This window comes from Glycine max, chromosome 15 (assembly GCF_000004515.6).
Source record: "Glycine max cultivar Williams 82 chromosome 15, Glycine_max_v4.0, whole genome shotgun sequence".
Classification (NCBI taxonomy): domain Eukaryota; kingdom Viridiplantae; phylum Streptophyta; class Magnoliopsida; order Fabales; family Fabaceae; genus Glycine; species Glycine max.
This window is the reverse complement of record NC_038251.2, coordinates 26,522,459-26,540,414: the sequence shown is the minus strand read 5'-3', so window position 1 is coordinate 26,540,414 and position 17,956 is coordinate 26,522,459. Positions and strand designations below refer to the sequence as shown.

General features: G+C 27.3%; 1 protein-coding gene across 2 annotated transcripts; it reads right to left on the bottom strand.

Annotated features, from left to right (window-relative positions):
* Positions 1 to 966: 966 nt before the first annotated feature.
* On the bottom strand, positions 967 to 9,842 carry LOC100818830 (adenylate kinase 5, chloroplastic). 2 transcript variants are annotated; one of them, XM_006597896.4, is made up of 19 exons: positions 9,493 to 9,842; positions 9,287 to 9,388; positions 8,831 to 8,959; positions 8,590 to 8,724; positions 7,811 to 7,957; positions 6,852 to 6,926; positions 6,656 to 6,752; positions 5,535 to 5,581; positions 5,311 to 5,439; positions 4,915 to 4,950; positions 4,768 to 4,848; positions 4,504 to 4,642; positions 3,945 to 4,024; positions 3,719 to 3,784; positions 2,526 to 2,555; positions 2,335 to 2,444; positions 1,686 to 1,823; positions 1,520 to 1,549; positions 967 to 1,421 (listed from the first exon to the last, which is right to left on the bottom strand). In XM_006597896.4, the coding sequence occupies exons 1-19, from the start codon at positions 9,706 to 9,708 to the stop codon at positions 1,397 to 1,399; spliced, it is 1,812 nt and encodes a 603-aa protein (XP_006597959.1). In that variant the 5' UTR covers positions 9,709 to 9,842; the 3' UTR covers positions 967 to 1,396. The 2 variants fall into 2 exon arrangements, with proteins under 2 accessions (XP_006597959.1, XP_040866076.1); XM_041010142.1 differs by having other exon boundaries at positions 3,945 to 4,015.
* Between the last annotated feature and the right edge of the window lie 8,114 nt (positions 9,843 to 17,956).

Below are 17,956 nucleotides of genomic sequence, written 5' to 3'. Positions count from 1 at the left end.
TGAGAGTTGGTGATAATGAGGAGATGGTGGTTGGGGAAGAGGATACGGTGTTGGAGGGTGTGGTGGGTTAAAGAGGGTCAAGAACGGAGTCGCTTGCAGAGGAATAGACAAGAGATAAAGTTGAGGTTGTGAGAGAAGGTATGAAGGTAGAAGGGGTGAAGTAGAAGAAATGATGGTGAGAACACAAAAGAAATAAGGAAGATTTAAATTAAAGAAGCCTAGAGAGTGGGGATATTTGATTTATTTAATTTTTATTTTAATTTGATTGGGTCAGTTTTTAACCACCACAAAATTAAATTTGAGGATTTTTTAACTCCCATAAATTCTGTTATCAATTTATCAAAAATTAAAATAAAATTTAAATATATATCAAGAATTAAAAATATATTTAAGTCTAAATTACTTATAAATGTGCATGCTTTTACGGAAAATTTTCCTAAGATTAGAGGCCATTGTTAACATTATTAGTTTATTACGCACTTAAGTGAAGGTTTAGAAATTAGCACCCTGGTGGGACCTTGTACAAAATTGTACTAAGCATGATGGAGCGTGGTTTGTTCTCAAACCACAGATAAAAGTAAAAACTTTAAGCCATGATTTGAAGTATGATTAGAACACTAACTTTAAATATAAACTTTTGTTACCTTCATCAATATGATAGAAAACTAAAAGGACTCGGTGCTATCCTCGGAGGCTGAGGAGAGGACTGTATTCCCTTTTCTTTTTCTTTCCCTTTAAATCATTACTCATTGAAACACGTAATAACTTGACAATATAATGAACAAGGAAAACATGGATTTAAAGAGAAGAGAAAAAAAAAATTAGAACAGGTTACACGCCTTGAAAAAGAAACGAAACATTTTTACATACAAGATGTGATGAAATGTTATTTCTCTAATAGAGGGAATTCATAAACCAAGAAATCACAACCAAGCCAAAATAGTCACCCAAGCTATAAAGAAATACTAGTTGGAAAGCAACTTGCATTAAATTGAGTATTTAACTATCCAGAAGTTATAATACTCGTACATATACCTCACCCTTCACGTAACCACGAGAAAAATAATTGATTCATAAGTACAAAAAGTCAATACAAGTGCTATCCTTTGAGCCCCATAATATATATATGTATATTGATGTAGTTGTTTATAAACAAAGTTGTTCCTCCTGTCCCTTAAATCTTGGATCATTTATTATTTGATAAGTCTTTTTTGTCAAATCATCATTTCCCAGTCATCTACACTCAATTTTAAACAAGCTGCTCCACCACCAGCAAGTTGAACTACAAGCTCTGACTTTGATACTATCTACAATCACACAGCTGATTTCCATCGTTCTTCAATAATAATAAAGAAAATCAAAGACTTAGACGCTTCCTCATTGCTTTTCATTCTGCTCAGAGTATGCCACTCAAGAAGCCCCTGCAAGACAGATACACCAAAAAACAAAAAAAATTGCTTGACATAACTTACCATAAAGGGGTAAGAACTAAAAATGGAGTGAGGATAAAGCTACTAACCAAATCCCTGAGGTTTTCCTAGGATCCTTGCTGAAAAATTGTCAGAGAAACAATTAAATGGAATTGCACATTGCCAAGCTTAAATGCTACAATAGAAAGTCAGATAATACGGATTGGGTTTGTAACTTTTAGCCTAAAAAAATAAAAAAAATTAGACATCAGTTACCTTGGTTTTCCTTGAAAAGCATCATTAATTTCATCTGTAGTAGGCCTCTCTGGAAAGGTAGACAAAATTACATATTTCTCCTTTCCAGGCGATTCATCTACCCTCTTGTACAGATCATATTGGTATGGATAAGTCATCCTAAATCACAAGAAATTAATTTACAATACCATACTTCATAACTACTGCTGGTAGAAGATAGAGAATGTCTTTGTATTTTGAGCATATTAAACAATTAAATATCTAGTTTGGTCATTTCAAGTAGGAAGGAGCTTCTGAAAACACTCTAATCATGGTAATGATGCTTTAGTTTCTACATTTGTTAATTCCATCACGCAGACACCCCTTGCACAGAAGGAAGAGAATATGCTAATTGTTAATGTTTTCTAATAGAACCAGCCTGAAGAAACATGAATCAATTTGATTTGACTTGTTTTTATGAACATATGGAAGCATGGTCATTAATTTTTTTCTCTGTAGTTCCCAAAAACTTTGTTTCTGATCATATAATCTCATTAGAAGTTTTGAGAGGCTACATTCATTGAAGCAAGCCATGAAAAGCCTGCCAATTCAATGCTATCTTCTCTAAGTCAGGAAATGGCACATAAGATTAATAAAAAAACGTAATGATGCAAATATGTTACTGTCTAACCTGATAGCTCCCATTATGGGATACTGGGTTCCTGCATAATACAGAAGCCTAAAGAAGTAGCAACTTTCAAATGATGCTGCATACTTGAGTCTCTGGTCCCTCCCAATTGTCTAGTGGATAAGAAGGCAAAGTTATAACCATACTTTTTCAAGAAAAAATTGTTATCTTCAACTTTCTGATTAAGTACTCACTTGCATAATACCACTAGAACCAGGCAAATCCTGAATTCATTGAAATGTGTCAGTTTTATGAATGAGTATAACAGAATGCAAACATATTGTTTAAAAAGGAGTTGCAGTATAAACATAAAATGATCCTAAGGAAGACTCCCAACCAATGGTATTCTATGCTTCTATTAAAACTAAACTTTCTGAATATATTTTATACTTGTAAGGTTAGTCTAATTGCTGGTTTCACCACCTTAAAACTGTAATAGTGTATAACAGATTAGCAGAAAAGTAGCAAAGTAATTTACTCAATTTTGATAAAATAGATGTTGTAATTTAATACAAGCACCCAAATGGGCACCACATGGTACTACACTGAGTTCTACAAATCAGTCAGCCATTATAAGACAATTCTTAAGATCTATGAATCGAAATCCAAGATAGCCCAAAAGAGCCTATGGTAGGAAGTAGGAACCAAATTTTCCGAATATAGAAGCAACAAAGAATCTTTTATTGCAATCTGTGTCTTCTTTGGAACAACGGATTCCTAAACAAGATGGAAATAATTACAGAATTATCACTCAGGCCTTTGAGAGCTTACTCTCTCCCACAACCAAATGTCACTTATCCAAAAAAAACATTCTGTTTCCCCCCTAACAAACTCCTATCTATAGTAGCTGTGTACTTGTAACAGCTCTAACTTCCTGCAAATGTTTCTTCAGTTTTGGATCCCCTTAAATAGGGCCAAGTCCTGTTTCCATTTCTCCTTTATATATTCATGCTTAATAGGAGGTCTAAAAGTCATATTGCCCAATTCTATCAAAATATGAAATTCCCTCTAATCATGACATGTCCAATCTTCCTTTCAGTAGTTTTACACAACTAGTCAATTATTCAAAAAGGTGTAAATCATTAAAAATCATTTATCGTCATGCAATTGAAGATACCGGGCTAGACTATTTGGCAAATAGTTTCTATATATAAACCGGTTATGTGAGTTCCATGTTCAAAAGGAGCTAGGTCAACCAAACATGTTATGAAGTTGACATAGTACCGAGTGAGGTTCAGATTATCTTCATTTCGCTAAGTCATTCAACTATTTCATGAAATAAATTTGAACAAAATTGTCTGTATTTACAATCTCAAAAACAAGCTGTAAATCATACAACTATTTCATGAAATAAATTTGAACTAAATATAGGAGCTAGAAACAGAACCTTAAGCCTAGCATTGATTAGTATAACTGGTCTGTGTTCAGCAGCATTGGTCATGGCTCTTAGATCCTGTATTTTCATCCTCAAAGATATTAAAGAGAAAAGAGAGAACAGCTTGGTGAAGTTGAAGAAAGCAAGTCAAAATCCATCAAGAAAAATAGGAAAAAAAAGGTCTCAACTGATGAAAGCAGTAAAATATGTCAGTAAAACTCACACTCTATCCACTTACATCAATAATACAATTCCCAACAGCATTTTGAGGAGCCACCAAGATAAACATGTCATCTTGCTCCTCAACCTCTGCAGCTCCTAAGATTGGAAATTCACACATTAATGTTATGCCAATACATCAAAACCAGAAGGAAAATTATGTGTAGAAAAAATTCGAAGTTATATAGATATTCCCATTATGAAGTTAGGAAGCAAAGATAACATTCAATCAGGATGGCACATATAAATGTTTCACTTTTAAACATTTTTAGCGTATACGTATGTGATGGCTTGCAGTTAATTTCTCTGTGTGTGAAGTAAGCATTTTAATGTAGGAATTGCAAAAAGAAGCTGAAAGTGATTTTGTCATTGTTTCAACATATATAAGTAAAATATTAGTTGTCTTGAAGACAAACGGATGGCCAAGCAAATACATGGAGAGAAGTAAAGTTAGATATTAAGATTTAAGCTGGAATCTGGGATATAAAAATCTAAAGGTGTGCAACTGGGAAATACAAGGGGAACTAAATCAAAAGCTGCAACAGCAGAATCATACAAAGTACAGCTCATTGATATACCTATAGAACCAATATTGATGAAGGTTCCTTTTGCTCCATAATCACCCCAATCCATGAACTCTAAAATCTTACGAGTTCCAGCAAGCTGCAATGGCATTCCAGCGAGAGCACCTTCTCCCATTGACCCTTGTACACAAACCTGCAAGATAAAGATAATTCAAATAAAAATAATTCAAATAAAAAAATTATGCCTAACATTTACCATTTTATTCTTATAGACAATGAAAATAATCTATGTTGGAACAAAAGGAGTAAGAAAAATACCTTAACCCGTTTTCCATCATCAGCAAAAGAAAGGGCAAGAGCTCGAACAAGTTCCATCAAGGTACCTATTCGATAAACATCCTGTAAACCACAAATGTGGTCAAATCAAGACATTTAGAGAAAATAAAAGTAAAAAGATGTCTGTACCATTTCCGGGTTCAGTTCAGGAATGTTGATGTCAACCTGTTTGATTTGGAATGACAAAAAAAGTAGAAATCAGCTTGGGATCCAAGGGAATTAAAAATAATACCAGTCAACATACATGGTAAAAGCCTAATATTTTTCCTTCTGACCATCCTACCCTTCATTCACCTCAATAATCAGTTATGTTATTACTCTCTAAGATGGAAAGAATATTCTGCATGCAAAAAGAATGTTAATTCTCAATACTTAATTTTTATTTTTTACATTTAAATATAGAACATTTTTCTTGGGACAGAATAAGTAAGAATGGCAATAGTTAAAGGTATTGCACAGATCTAGAGTCACTCAAACAATAGTAAGCATTAAATAGGTTGCAGACTTCTCATAATAGGGTTATACCTTCACCCTAGTTTTTCCATCACTAATAGCCCTCTGTGTAGCTTGTAGCACATCATCATAGAAATATTTCCTGATTTCTCGAGAATGTGGAATGTTATTTAGTCTAGTAGGAATCCCTCTCCACTTATCCTGTAACAAGATAAGGCAAAATAAGAACAAAGGAGGCTTTCATAGAACATAAAATTCAAAACAAACACTGCCTTTTACAAAGTACAACCATCTACCTGGCTCAAAGATGTCCGTCCTTTCTTTGTATCAGGAATTGGTTTTTCTGAATTAATGCAAGTTAGTAAACAATCTTAAAAAATATGAATTGTTCCTGGTTATTCCATATCAAGATGTCAAATCATCATTAGCATCTTATTAAGTAATGTGTGCTCCCACAATATCATGACAAAACTGAATAACGGAAGGAAGTTTGTTAGCTATGTATAGTCATAAAGTTATGCTTAATTGCACTTTTGGTATCTTTGCAAATTGCAATGAATAATGTGCAACTTTAGTCTCCCACTATCCCTTGCTCAAATTCTATTTCTCAATAATACTTTTGCCTAAATTTAGTCTCCCACACATCCTTTTGTTAGTTCCTTCTTCTCAAGAACTTCAAATCCTCTTTTTTTACTCAATCTCTACAAGATGAAGTAATTAAATCCATCAAACCCTCTTTTTCCTCAAAAGCCACCAAGCATCATATTTCTCCCAGAATTAAAAAGCTGCAAAGTCTCCCCTTCCTCAAAATCCTAATCTCACTTACAAAATTCATCAAGAATTTTAATCAATTTTTCACCCAATTTCCAGATTCTAAACCATTCACATAATTTCATGTCTCAAGTTTGTCCTAAACCCCTGATTATTTGACCAGAAAACAAGGTTTTGGACGGAAACTTACAAAAGTGTTTGATTAAATAATTAAAAAATTGGGGAATTAAGTCCAAACAAATAATTATTAGAGAACCAAAATTGCACATTAACCATTGTGGAAGGAACAAATGTGCAATTAAGCCTAAAATTCGTTTATTAAATACTATAATTTCAAGATGGAGAATCGGGAACACACTTCTGTTTGATGAATGGCATGCCTTCAAAATATAAAAGGCCTATTTGGTTTCAGAAAATATTTTCTATTTTTATAAATTATTACAAAAATACTACCTTGCTTTCACTGTTTTCTTTACAATTTTTTAATAAAAAAAGTGGAAACTATGTGATACTTATGCAATTATTTGTGAAAAATAAAACCAAAAATAGAAAACCATTTTGAAACTATACAGACTCCAAATTTTACAATTCCCTACAAACAAATATATAAAGGGTGAGTTTGATATACACCCTTGAAGCTTCATACCTCCTGATTCAATTATTTTCACTTTATCCTGTTGCAATTGAGATAATAAAGATTCAATTTCTTTGAAAACTGCTTCTTTTGAATGACTTCCATCAATCTGTGTATATGAAAAATAAGTTAAATGTGAGTGAATGCCCCACTGGTTCACATCAAGACATAAGACAGGTAGATGATAGTGTTAATAATCTCCAATGACCTTATGTGTTATGCTGGAGTAAGAGGAAGATGCTGCTTCTGCATTTTGCTTGTATATGTTTAGGCGAGATTTGACCTGAAAAGCAACATACAAGTATACATAAGATAGTTCTCGTTTGCAAAGATACTAGATCCACTTAATTGTTAACAGGAAAATGCGATTGTAAATTGCAATACAACAGGAGCTCAATAAATCATTTTTTGTCTATAAGATGAGTTTAATGACTACATAATACATTTTCTGCTTCCAAACTAAGCAATGAAATAAAAAAAAATGTTAATGCAATGCCACATTGTAAAAATGACGTATAAACATGCACAGTGAGGCATTAGAAAAATAGACAAAGTGATCTAAAACCGAAAAAAAAAAATCAAGATGCATAGGTGATGCCATTGCAAGCTCATGAATACATTTTAGTGCTTTAAATTACAATCACCAGTCCTTCAGAACTCCTCCCTTTACTAACATCAATGACAATTCACCTGTTTATATAATTTTGGAACCTGAATGCTGTTACTAGAGAAAGAAATTTGATAATGGCAATGGTTTACCCACAGTCCACACCAAATATGTTACAATATTGAGAGAGAGAGAAACCAAATCTCAAAAAGTTATATGTAAATGTGGCACACATTGAACAGTCCATCCATATAAATGACACCATCCTAATAATGCATTATGCTAACTGATAAAGCATCTTTAATGATTCTGCTGAAAATACAGTCTAAAACTTTGACAACTAAGATCTTTAAATTCTCATTAATTTTGTGATCAAACTTGTCATGCAACAAAATCTACTGCGCATCCACGGAGACAAGACTTTAGGAGATCATTTCATGATGAGTCCATCCTTTCAAATAACTACAAATAACACACAAATTTTCAAATGATGCAGCTTGCTTATGTTAAGTACCCACAAAGAGAGCAAAAAAAATAAATAAAAGTATAATTTATCAAACCTTCTCCTCAGTGTCATCAGGCCGAGTTATCAGCCTTGCTTTAATTTCTTCTGTATCCGGTGGAAAAAACTTTAGATGATATATCTTCCCTGTCACTGGGTCTAGCCTTCTACCAACACATCTGTCGATCAGAATTTCATCAGGAACCTGAGTATTAGAAAATTTAATAACTTAGCGCAGAAGATGAATCTATTTATTACTGATTAACATCCATCTATTGCACAAAAACTCTAGGTAATTATATGACATGTAATATGTCCATATTTCAATAACACAAACTGACCAAGTCCTATGCCTATTACAAACAAGTTATTATTAACATACACATTTTCTCTTCCATATCATTTCCTTCTTATCACTCTTTCTTTCCCGTCACAACCCTGATCACTTATCACATTTGTTACTTTCTCCTCTTTCTCTGTTTTCTTTTTATCTCTCATTTTCTTCCACCCTCATACACCCCAAAATGAGGTGTACCTTCCCCATTTCAAATTTCAAATTATAAACATGTCACATTTGTACCAACAATGTGAAAATTTTGAGAGAGAAAAAACAAATATCTTATTAAGTTTAAACAAGGTTCTAAATTGTGATTGCAGTTGGAGTTGCAATATATGTTGGGAAAATTGTAAAAAAATGCGGCCACAATTGCTGTTGCAAAAACCCAATGAACCTTGAAATTAGTGACCATATCTTAAGACCTTATCTTAAAAACAAATGCAAATTTTGCAGCTGAGGATTTGGAAAGGGGAAAAAAATAAAATAAAGATTTGACGTACATCTAATACGATATACACATCAGGCCGTATCTGCATTTTCTCCAGACTCTGGGCTTGGCCAAAACTCCGAGGGTACCCATCAAGAAGCCACCCTTTATGCCTAACATCTTCACGAGCCAATCGTGCTGCCACCATCTACATGAGAATGTATAGTAACCAAGTCACGCATTTTATTTTCATGGCACAAAAAGTGACTAACAGCAACAAACTCCAAAGCAAGCAGAATTTGATACTATCATACCGCTGTCACAATTTCATCAGGAACCAATTGACCCGTGTTCATGAACTCCTTTGCTTTATTTCCAATTTCAGTCCCAGCCGCTACCTCTGCTCTTAGCAAATCCCCTGTTGATATATGCACCAATCCAAACTGCACAATAACAAAGAAATAATTTATTTTTTTAATTATTCCTACATCAAATGCATAGTTCCTTTTTTTTATAGGTGAAATGTAGTTTTGGTAAAATGTACTTTAACTTAGAGTCTGTGATCAATTTGGTTCTGATTATTAGAAAAACAGCGGTTTTCGTCCTCATTTTTCATCGTGAGGGGGACGAAAACTATTGTTTTTTGCAAAGTTTAGAGACCAAATTTCAACGAAAGTACAAGGATTCAAACCATATTTTACCCAATTTTTGTATTTATTATTTACACATAATTGATAGGGGATGGCACGTTGTGGTAAGGATTAACGAACCTTTTGGACAATCAATTCACATTGCGTGCCTTTGCCCGATGCAGGTGCACCTGATATCATGACCTTCAGAGGCTCGCTGGTGGAACAGTTCACTTTGAGTGTCTTGTTAAAAGATAATGACACGTGTGAGGATAAGTCAGTGGGTGTCAAAAAACAAGCATTGAATAAAAAAGTAAAATTAAATAAATAAACAAAAAAAATGGAACCTTGGGGGTTGATGGCAAATGGGTGTGGTAGCGGAGGTTGCTTAAGCGAAGAGGTTGAGTGTGGAAGGAGGAGTGGCGGGGGTGTAGATATGAATGATGATGGGTGGAAGAAGAAGAACAAGAAGGAAGAGGAGTGGATAGAAGAGAAGGAGAGGGAGTGAGAGTGGTGGTGCGGTGGAAGCAGGTGGGTGTGGAGTTCAACATTTTTTGTTGCATTGCTTTGAGAATTGAGATAATGTGTCACACACAGTCGAATTAGTTTAGTGGTTCACGAACACTCATCACACTCACTCACACACCACAAATGCCACTGCTCCTTTTAGTTTTACTTTAGCTGAAAACAATTACTACCTCCGATACTTCTTACAAGAACCAATTAGTTTTGCTAATGCTTCGTTTAATATCTCTCATAATTAACATTTATTAGTTTAATTTAAGACGCATTACATACAAAAAAATATTATTTCATTTTTCAAATAAATTTATCTGATTTGTTTAATTTGAATTTTTTTCGTATTCAATTCAAGTATATGAATATAAAAATATTTAGAGAACTGAGAAAGTTAGTAAATTGTTTCCCCTTTTATTTCTTTTGCTTTTTACATTTTGGGTGTCTATTTTCTTTTTTCCATTTAATTACTGGTTAAGATCCTAAAATATATGCTCTTGCTTATCAAATTATAATATGTATTTGAAAAATGATTGGAACAAAAAAAATATTTCAATGACTAGGTGTGTTATGTAAGTAGTTTACTTGATATTATTTGAATTACTTAAATCTAAAATGATATGATAATGTCAAGGGTCTAAGACAAAAAAATGTATTTTTTTTCATTTATAAATCAAGTTTTTCTTTTTGGTGAAAAAAAAAGACTTGATACTAAAGTATTTTGTTTTGATGATTTATATAAGAATTTTATGTTTTTTTTTAATTTTTATAAAAAAAATTATTCTGATCCGAAAATGTAATTGAAAGTTTCACTTTGAACAATTTATTTATAATATATAAAAGTTAATTTTTTTTAATAGCCGTCAGCAAAATTAATAGTGAGTTAGAAGAAATAGAGCTTCTCAATATCATGCTAACATGTGAGTAAAACTTATGATTGGGAAGAAGGATATTAATTCTAAGTAGCATTGATATATTTTACCAAAATCAACAACTTCTCACGTTAATAATAATTTAAATTATTTATAAAATTTAATTTTACATATTGAATTAGTATGAAAGAAAAAAATAACAAATGTAAAAATTTACACTAATTTAATATTACTATATATGCACAAATTTATCTATTTTTATAATTAGTTAGTTTAAAATATATTTATGAAAAAATAACAAATTAAATTCATGACTTTTAAAGTTATAAAATAATATAATATGAAAATATATATATATATATATATATATATATATATATATATATATTCAAAAATAAAATTATTAATAGTTATATTCAATGTTAATTATTTAAATTAAAACTAATTAGATAGATGTAAATTAATGATAGAAGACTAATAGTTAATATAAATATAATAATTTTTAGCTTATTTTTATTGTAAATTTTTCTTATAAACTATTTTTTCTAAAAAAAACTATAAATGTAATAATTAAATAATAAATAATATTGGTTTCACATTTATATAAAAGTAGCTATATGTAAAAATATATGTTACAAAATTTATCCTATGATAAATTTAAAAATATTTTTTAATTTTAAATTATGTCTTCTAAAACAACCATTTGTTAAATCATAAAATTCTAATCATATTTTAGATTATTTTAATACTACATTTAAGTTACATAATGAATGTCAATAAGATTTAATGATTACATGTACTAAAATACTATTAAATTATATTAAATAAGATTAATGAGAAACCGTTATATATACCTAAATGAGTTTTAAGAATAAATTTTATGTAAAATAAATAAATAAATATAAATTCTAAGTTAACTTATTTTTGAAATATAAATTTTAATTAAATTCATCCATAATAATTTAAATGTATTAATTCTAATTATATAATTTTGATATTATTTTAAATAATAATTTTCACATTAATAATAAATTAAATAATATTTGACTATGATTAACTTTAATTTTAAAAAAAAATACATTAAAGTATATATTTCACAAAATAACTAAAAATATTTATAATATTATATACTGTAAAATAATAAATATTTAAATTTTCTAAGACATTATTATTATTATTATTATTATTATTATTATTATTATTATTATATTAAAATAGTATAATATATTATTTGTTTCTAACTTTTTTCACTTGGTTCTTTATAAAATTTTACTATTATTTAAAGCTTTTATAAACGAAATTAGTTTTAAAATTAATAATATTTATAGTCATTGATTATAATTAAAAAATTTATTACCATTTTCAACGTTCATTATCAAATTAATGGTTTCATTTTCTATATTCATAATAGATAAAAATTCATCTATTTTTTGTATTTTCAGTGTTATTTATATTTATATTTTAATTTTAGGTCTAATGATTTGTTTGAATGATTTTTTTGAGATTGAATAAATATTTGAATCAATATCATGTTTTTATTAGAAAGTTCTTATATGAATCATTTATCCAATACATTTTGTAAGGAATGGAAAGGGGAAATTAGAGACCATATTTTATTAGGTATATCATCCTACTCTTTGTCTTTTATCATTATTTTTTTCTTTGCAAGTATCACTCATGTTATTTTTTCTTTTATTCATTTTATTGTTATGTTATTATATGTTTTAATATAACATTATTTCTTTTATTCTTCAATTTTATGTATGAAATGATACTTTGAATGTGTTATCGATTATTGTCAATAATCAAAACTTAACTCTTTCAAATTAATAAGATATAATATGGATCTACATTCATCATTGATAAAAATAAATAAATTTATTCAAGTTTTTATTTTTGGTGTTTTTTATATTTATATTTTGATTTTAAGTCTAATTTTTTCTTTAAATAATTTTTATAAAATTGAATAAATATTTTAATCAATATCATGTTTTTATTAGAAAGTTCTTACATGAATCATCTTTCTCTTTGTCTTTCATTATTTATTTTTTCTTCTTTGTTTGCAAGTTCATTCCTTCTTCTTGATTTTAGTGTTATGCTATTAAAAGTTTTAATTATTATTATGGTTCAAGTTTTTTTTATATATGTTTCATGTTTTTTCTTCTATAACTATTGTATTAGAAATCTTACTTTTACATTGTATTTGTTCAACAAAACATAAAGAGATTCTATTATTGTGACAATTTTTATTTTTTTATTAATCATATTTCGAATTATTCCATTACAATTTTTTCCCTACTCAAATCAATTGTTGAATGATATAAATGATAATTTTTAACTATCAATTGACAAATTTATTTTCTTTAAAATACATGTTATCAATGTAAATAATTTATTAATTATCTTAAATGCAATCAATTGAACAACAACAACATCATCAATTAAATATTGTTAATTTGAAATAGACAATGTATGTGACAATATAATTATTATTACAAAGAACAACAACAACAACATCAATTAAATATTGTTAATTTGAAATAGACAATGTATGTGACAATATAATTATTATTACAAAGAAACAAGATAATGTAATAGTTAATAACATATTAAAGATTAGTAATAAATACAAATAACTGGTGACATCTTTAATAAGTTACAATGATATTTAAAGTTTGAAACATATAATTATTTCTATAAATAATTTTTAAAATTAGTAAGCGATGAAAATAATACAAAAACTAAGGGAAATAAATAATAATAATAATAATAATTAAATTAAGATTATTCAATTTATATTGCGTCATAATGAGGTCAATTAATTCAAACTTCAAAACTTTAAAAATATCACACAATTAATATATTGAAAATAAGTAAAATTATAATTTTAAAAATAATTAATGACCATATCTATTTAATAGAATTCATACTATTTCAAAAAGTTAAAAAAATATTTAAATTTTCATCATAAATATACACTCAAATTTAAATAAATATTAAAAATTATATATATTATTCTTTAACACCTATATTTCATATTGGTATTACATTAATATTATTACGTAGAAAAAAAATTATAATAAAATTCAATAGACTTAATAAATTAAAGAAAACATATGTTCATTAAAATTATAATATTAATATTATTTTTCAATTTTAATATTTATATATTTGTTTTATTATTAAAAATATTTAAAATAGATCATTTTATTTATATACATTTATTTTTCAAAAGATATTGCATCACCATTATTATTTGAATGATTAAAAAAATTACAATAAATTTAAATATACTTAATTTTTAAGATAAAATTAACTCAATTGAAAATATAATAGTATAATTATGTTTAACATAATAGTAAATATTTAAAAATTGTAGTTTTTATTTATATAAATAAATAAATATAAAATTATATATATATATATATATATATATATATATATATATATATAATTTAAAAGAAGTCCGCCCGGGTTCAAAGTTTAGTATGCTTTATTACGTTATTATTAAGCGTAAAATGGTGTGGATTATATTTTTTATATAATGAATTTTTTTATTATTATTAGAACGAATGAGGAAAATTTTAAAAAAATTAATTAAAGAGAACTAGCTTCGTGTCCTGTAACTGTTCGAGTATTAATTTTATAATTTATAAATTTTTTTATATATTATAACCTTTTAATGTATTTATCTATTATATTTTAATTTTAATTAATGAAAATAAATATTAACACATATATATAAAATAGTTAATAGGCTCGCCCCTGAGGGTAGGCCTAGCTAAGAGCTCGGAGGGGCGACCGCCCCGTGCCTTTAGTGGAGGGAGGCCCAAAAATGTTATCAATTACAGTATTTATTTATAATTAAAAAAAAATATATCACCTTAATCTCTTCAACTTCTCAAATTAATTCCTTATCCGATTTCAACTTTCAAACACTTTTGAGCATTCAATTTCTATCAAAATATCAAAAGAACCTTTACTATTTTTTATGATTGTGATACCTAAAATAATTTTTTCACCTTAATTAAAGAAGGAGAAAAGATGAAGAGTGGTATACTAAATGACTGAATAGATAGTTATAATTAAATTAGTGTGGAGTGATTCTTTTCAAATCGGATTGTGACGAATGTGAAATTTAAAATTTGATCTTTATGCATCATTTGATTATTTCATGTGTCCATTATCATACGATATAACACTAATTATGTGAACCTGATGTAATGGGAATAAGGCTTAAAGCCCTTGAGGGCTTCAACTATTTAGGTTTTTTAATATAGATAAAAGAAAAACTATTACTTTAGCAAAATCTATATATTTTATATAAAATGTATAAAAGTAAATCTAGTAAAAAGTAATAACATGAGAACTTTCTTATTAGGTAATACTTGACAGGATGATTGTATGTTCTTCTTTTATAAATCATTAGTTCAATAGTACTTAGGGCTTTTGAGGTCTCATTCGGATGGATTTTTTTCTTGAGATTTATAAATTCATAAAATTAAAACAAAATATATAAACTATTCAAAATAAAAAAAATAAAATTATATAAAATAAAATTAAAAAAAGTTTTAAATTTATAAATTTTTATGATTCAAAAGATTCTTGACTAATGATATATATAAAATAATGTTTATAAAAATAATTAAAAAATAAGTGTTTTCTTGGTGTATTACCTTATCTTTGAATATAAAAGGTTAAGAGTTCAACTTTTATTAAGAGTCTTTTTATTTTTCATTTTACTTAGTACCATGTCTAATATGTTGCATCAAAGTCAATAGAAATATCAATATTAGTTATTTTGAAAAATAGGAAACTAAATATCTTGATTTAAAAATAAGAAAACTATAATTACAGATTTAAAATTATAAGGAGATCAAAATTACAATTTAATCTTATATTTAATATATTTTCTATATTTTTATATTGATAATAAACTTATAATATATTGTTAATTGAAGAAATTCGAACATTAATCAAATAAGTTAATTTAAAATATTCTTAAAATTTGGTAAGAAAAAAATTGATTTAAACCAAAAACTTATTCTAAATGGGTGAATTTTTTTAAACTTAAATGTTCTTTAACATTTGAACATATTTTAATTAATTAATATTTAAAAATGGTTTACAAACTTAATATTTCATTTTTATAATTTTCAATTAGTAAAACATGAGTTTACCCTTCTAAGTAAACTAATATAACTTAATATATTTTCCAACTAAAAATAAAACATTGACCAAGATTTTTCTTATAAAAATGAGAAAGGTGAACAATAGATAGAAAAAGAGATAGATGATTCATTGTGTATGAGAAATCAATATTAACTAATTCTATGAGAAATTAAAATTAATATGCATTGGTTATTAACTATTAAGGCGGAAAACTACTATAAAAAAAACTATTCAGATGGAAAAACTAAATCAAATAACATCAAAGTCAAGTATTTTCATTTTTAACCAACAAAAATTGGTCTAGTTAATAAAGAACAAATTTATATCTCAAAAGGATATAGGTTTGACTTTTGATGTAAGGACATTGTTGCTAGGTAAGTTGTAAGTATCTCTTTAAACGTTTTTTAAGCCTTGAGGCTTGCCCTCTTCCTGGTAAACTCTCAACGCACCTAAACTTTTTTTTTTTTATTTAAGAATCTTCATCTTTACATAAATAAGTGTAAATCCATTGTGTTTTGTGAAATAACGTCATGTGGAAGGTGATGATATTTTTGCTCCATACACACCCATTACATAGAGCTCACCTTCTGAGAAACCAACAACAAAGAAGAGATCAATTTTGAAATTACTGTAGAAAAAATTGGTACGTAAAGCATTATTTTTTAAGTAGTATGTGACAAACAAAAAGAGAGAAAAATTGTCATCTAAGGAATGTATAAGAATGTCCATTGTCATATAGAGAATTTGTAAGAAAAAAAATAAAAATATTGTTATGAAATTACAAAGGAAACGCAAAAAATAAAATAAAATGGAAGAGACAGAAGGAAAGGAAAAAAACCAGATAGTGGAAAAAGGGAAGGAAGTTAAGTGGAGAGTGTGCCATTTTAAAGGAAAATTCCATAAAACAATTTTAATTATGAAATAGTCATTTAAAATTGATTTATGGAACAATCATGTAATAATAATTTATGAAGATTTAAAATTCAAATGAATAATAATAATAATAATAATAATAATAATAATAATAATAATAATAATAATAATAATAATAATAATAATAATAATAACTTTTTTTTAGTGATTGATTATAATAATTAAAAAAACACTATACACATTGCCTAAAAAAGATATATTATTAACTATAATAATACTAAAAATGAATGAAATAAACTGATCAATAATTTTTTAGCACATTAATTATTAAATAATATTAGAATCATTATTAAAAATACTAAAAGAGGAATGGAATAATTGATTCAGAAAAAAATTCAAAAAATAGAATAAAAATCTACTATTAAGAATAAAAATTCTAAAAATAGAATTAGTTTACATAATAGAATAATATTTATTTAAATTAATAATTGAATTGAATAATCTCATTTAATATAATTTGAAAGGAATAAATATGAGATTGTCACTTGACATCATCATGAAGAATCAAACTTATATATATATATATATTAGATAATATTTTTTATATTAATTTTTTTTACTTCAATATTACTTTGATCTTCATATATAAAAATAACTAATTTTTATTATTTTAATCTTGATATGATTTAATATTTATGGGTTTTATTTTAATCTTAATATGTCTTAAGAGTTTAATTGTTATTTAGGATGTGTTATATTTATATAAAAAAACTAATATATAGTGAATCAAACTGAATCAATTATTAATCCATCCATTAGACTAATGAAACATTGCCTCTGCCTCGACCGAGTCATGGCTGATTTTCACAACATTACATTATTTAACAATATTAGAATCATTATTGAAAGTGCTACAAAATGAATGAAATAGTTGGTTAAGAATAAAAATTCTTAAAATAGAATTATTTGTATTTAATAGAATAATAATTGAATATAACTAATCGAATGAATAATAAAATAAAATCTATTTACATAATAGAATAATATTGATTTGAATTAATAATGAAAGTAAATGATACTAGTACAATTTAATATTTTTGAAAAAAATAAATATTGAATTGTCATATGACATCACCCAAGGAATCAAACCTTGGCGATACAGTAGATATGCAAAACTAAAAGAAAGGTAATATAACTATAGTAATTATCAATTGAAGCAGATTTCATTTTTTGTGTGTGGTAGATCTATCATTTAAGTTCCTGCTGTGTCACACAAGCGTATCTTCAACCGTATAAGTGGGACCAATTGCAGCATGACTGAACCACAAACAATAGATATAAATAAGGTCCACACATGCAGAGAGATCTTACCAAGGTG

Excerpts from the sequence above, each read along its gene's own strand:
- LOC100818830 (XM_006597896.4), bottom strand. The coding sequence starts at position 9,708 with ATGCAACAAAAAATGTTGAACTCCACACCCACCTGCTTCCACCGCACC. Across the intron at positions 5,582-6,655 it reads GAAAATAATTGAATCAGGAG|AAAAACCAATTCCTGATACA; the intron begins GTATGAAGCTTC and ends GCATTAATTCAG. Across the intron at positions 1,550-1,685 it reads GCTTTTCAAGGAAAACCAAG|CAAGGATCCTAGGAAAACCT; the intron begins GTAACTGATGTC and ends ACAATTTTTCAG.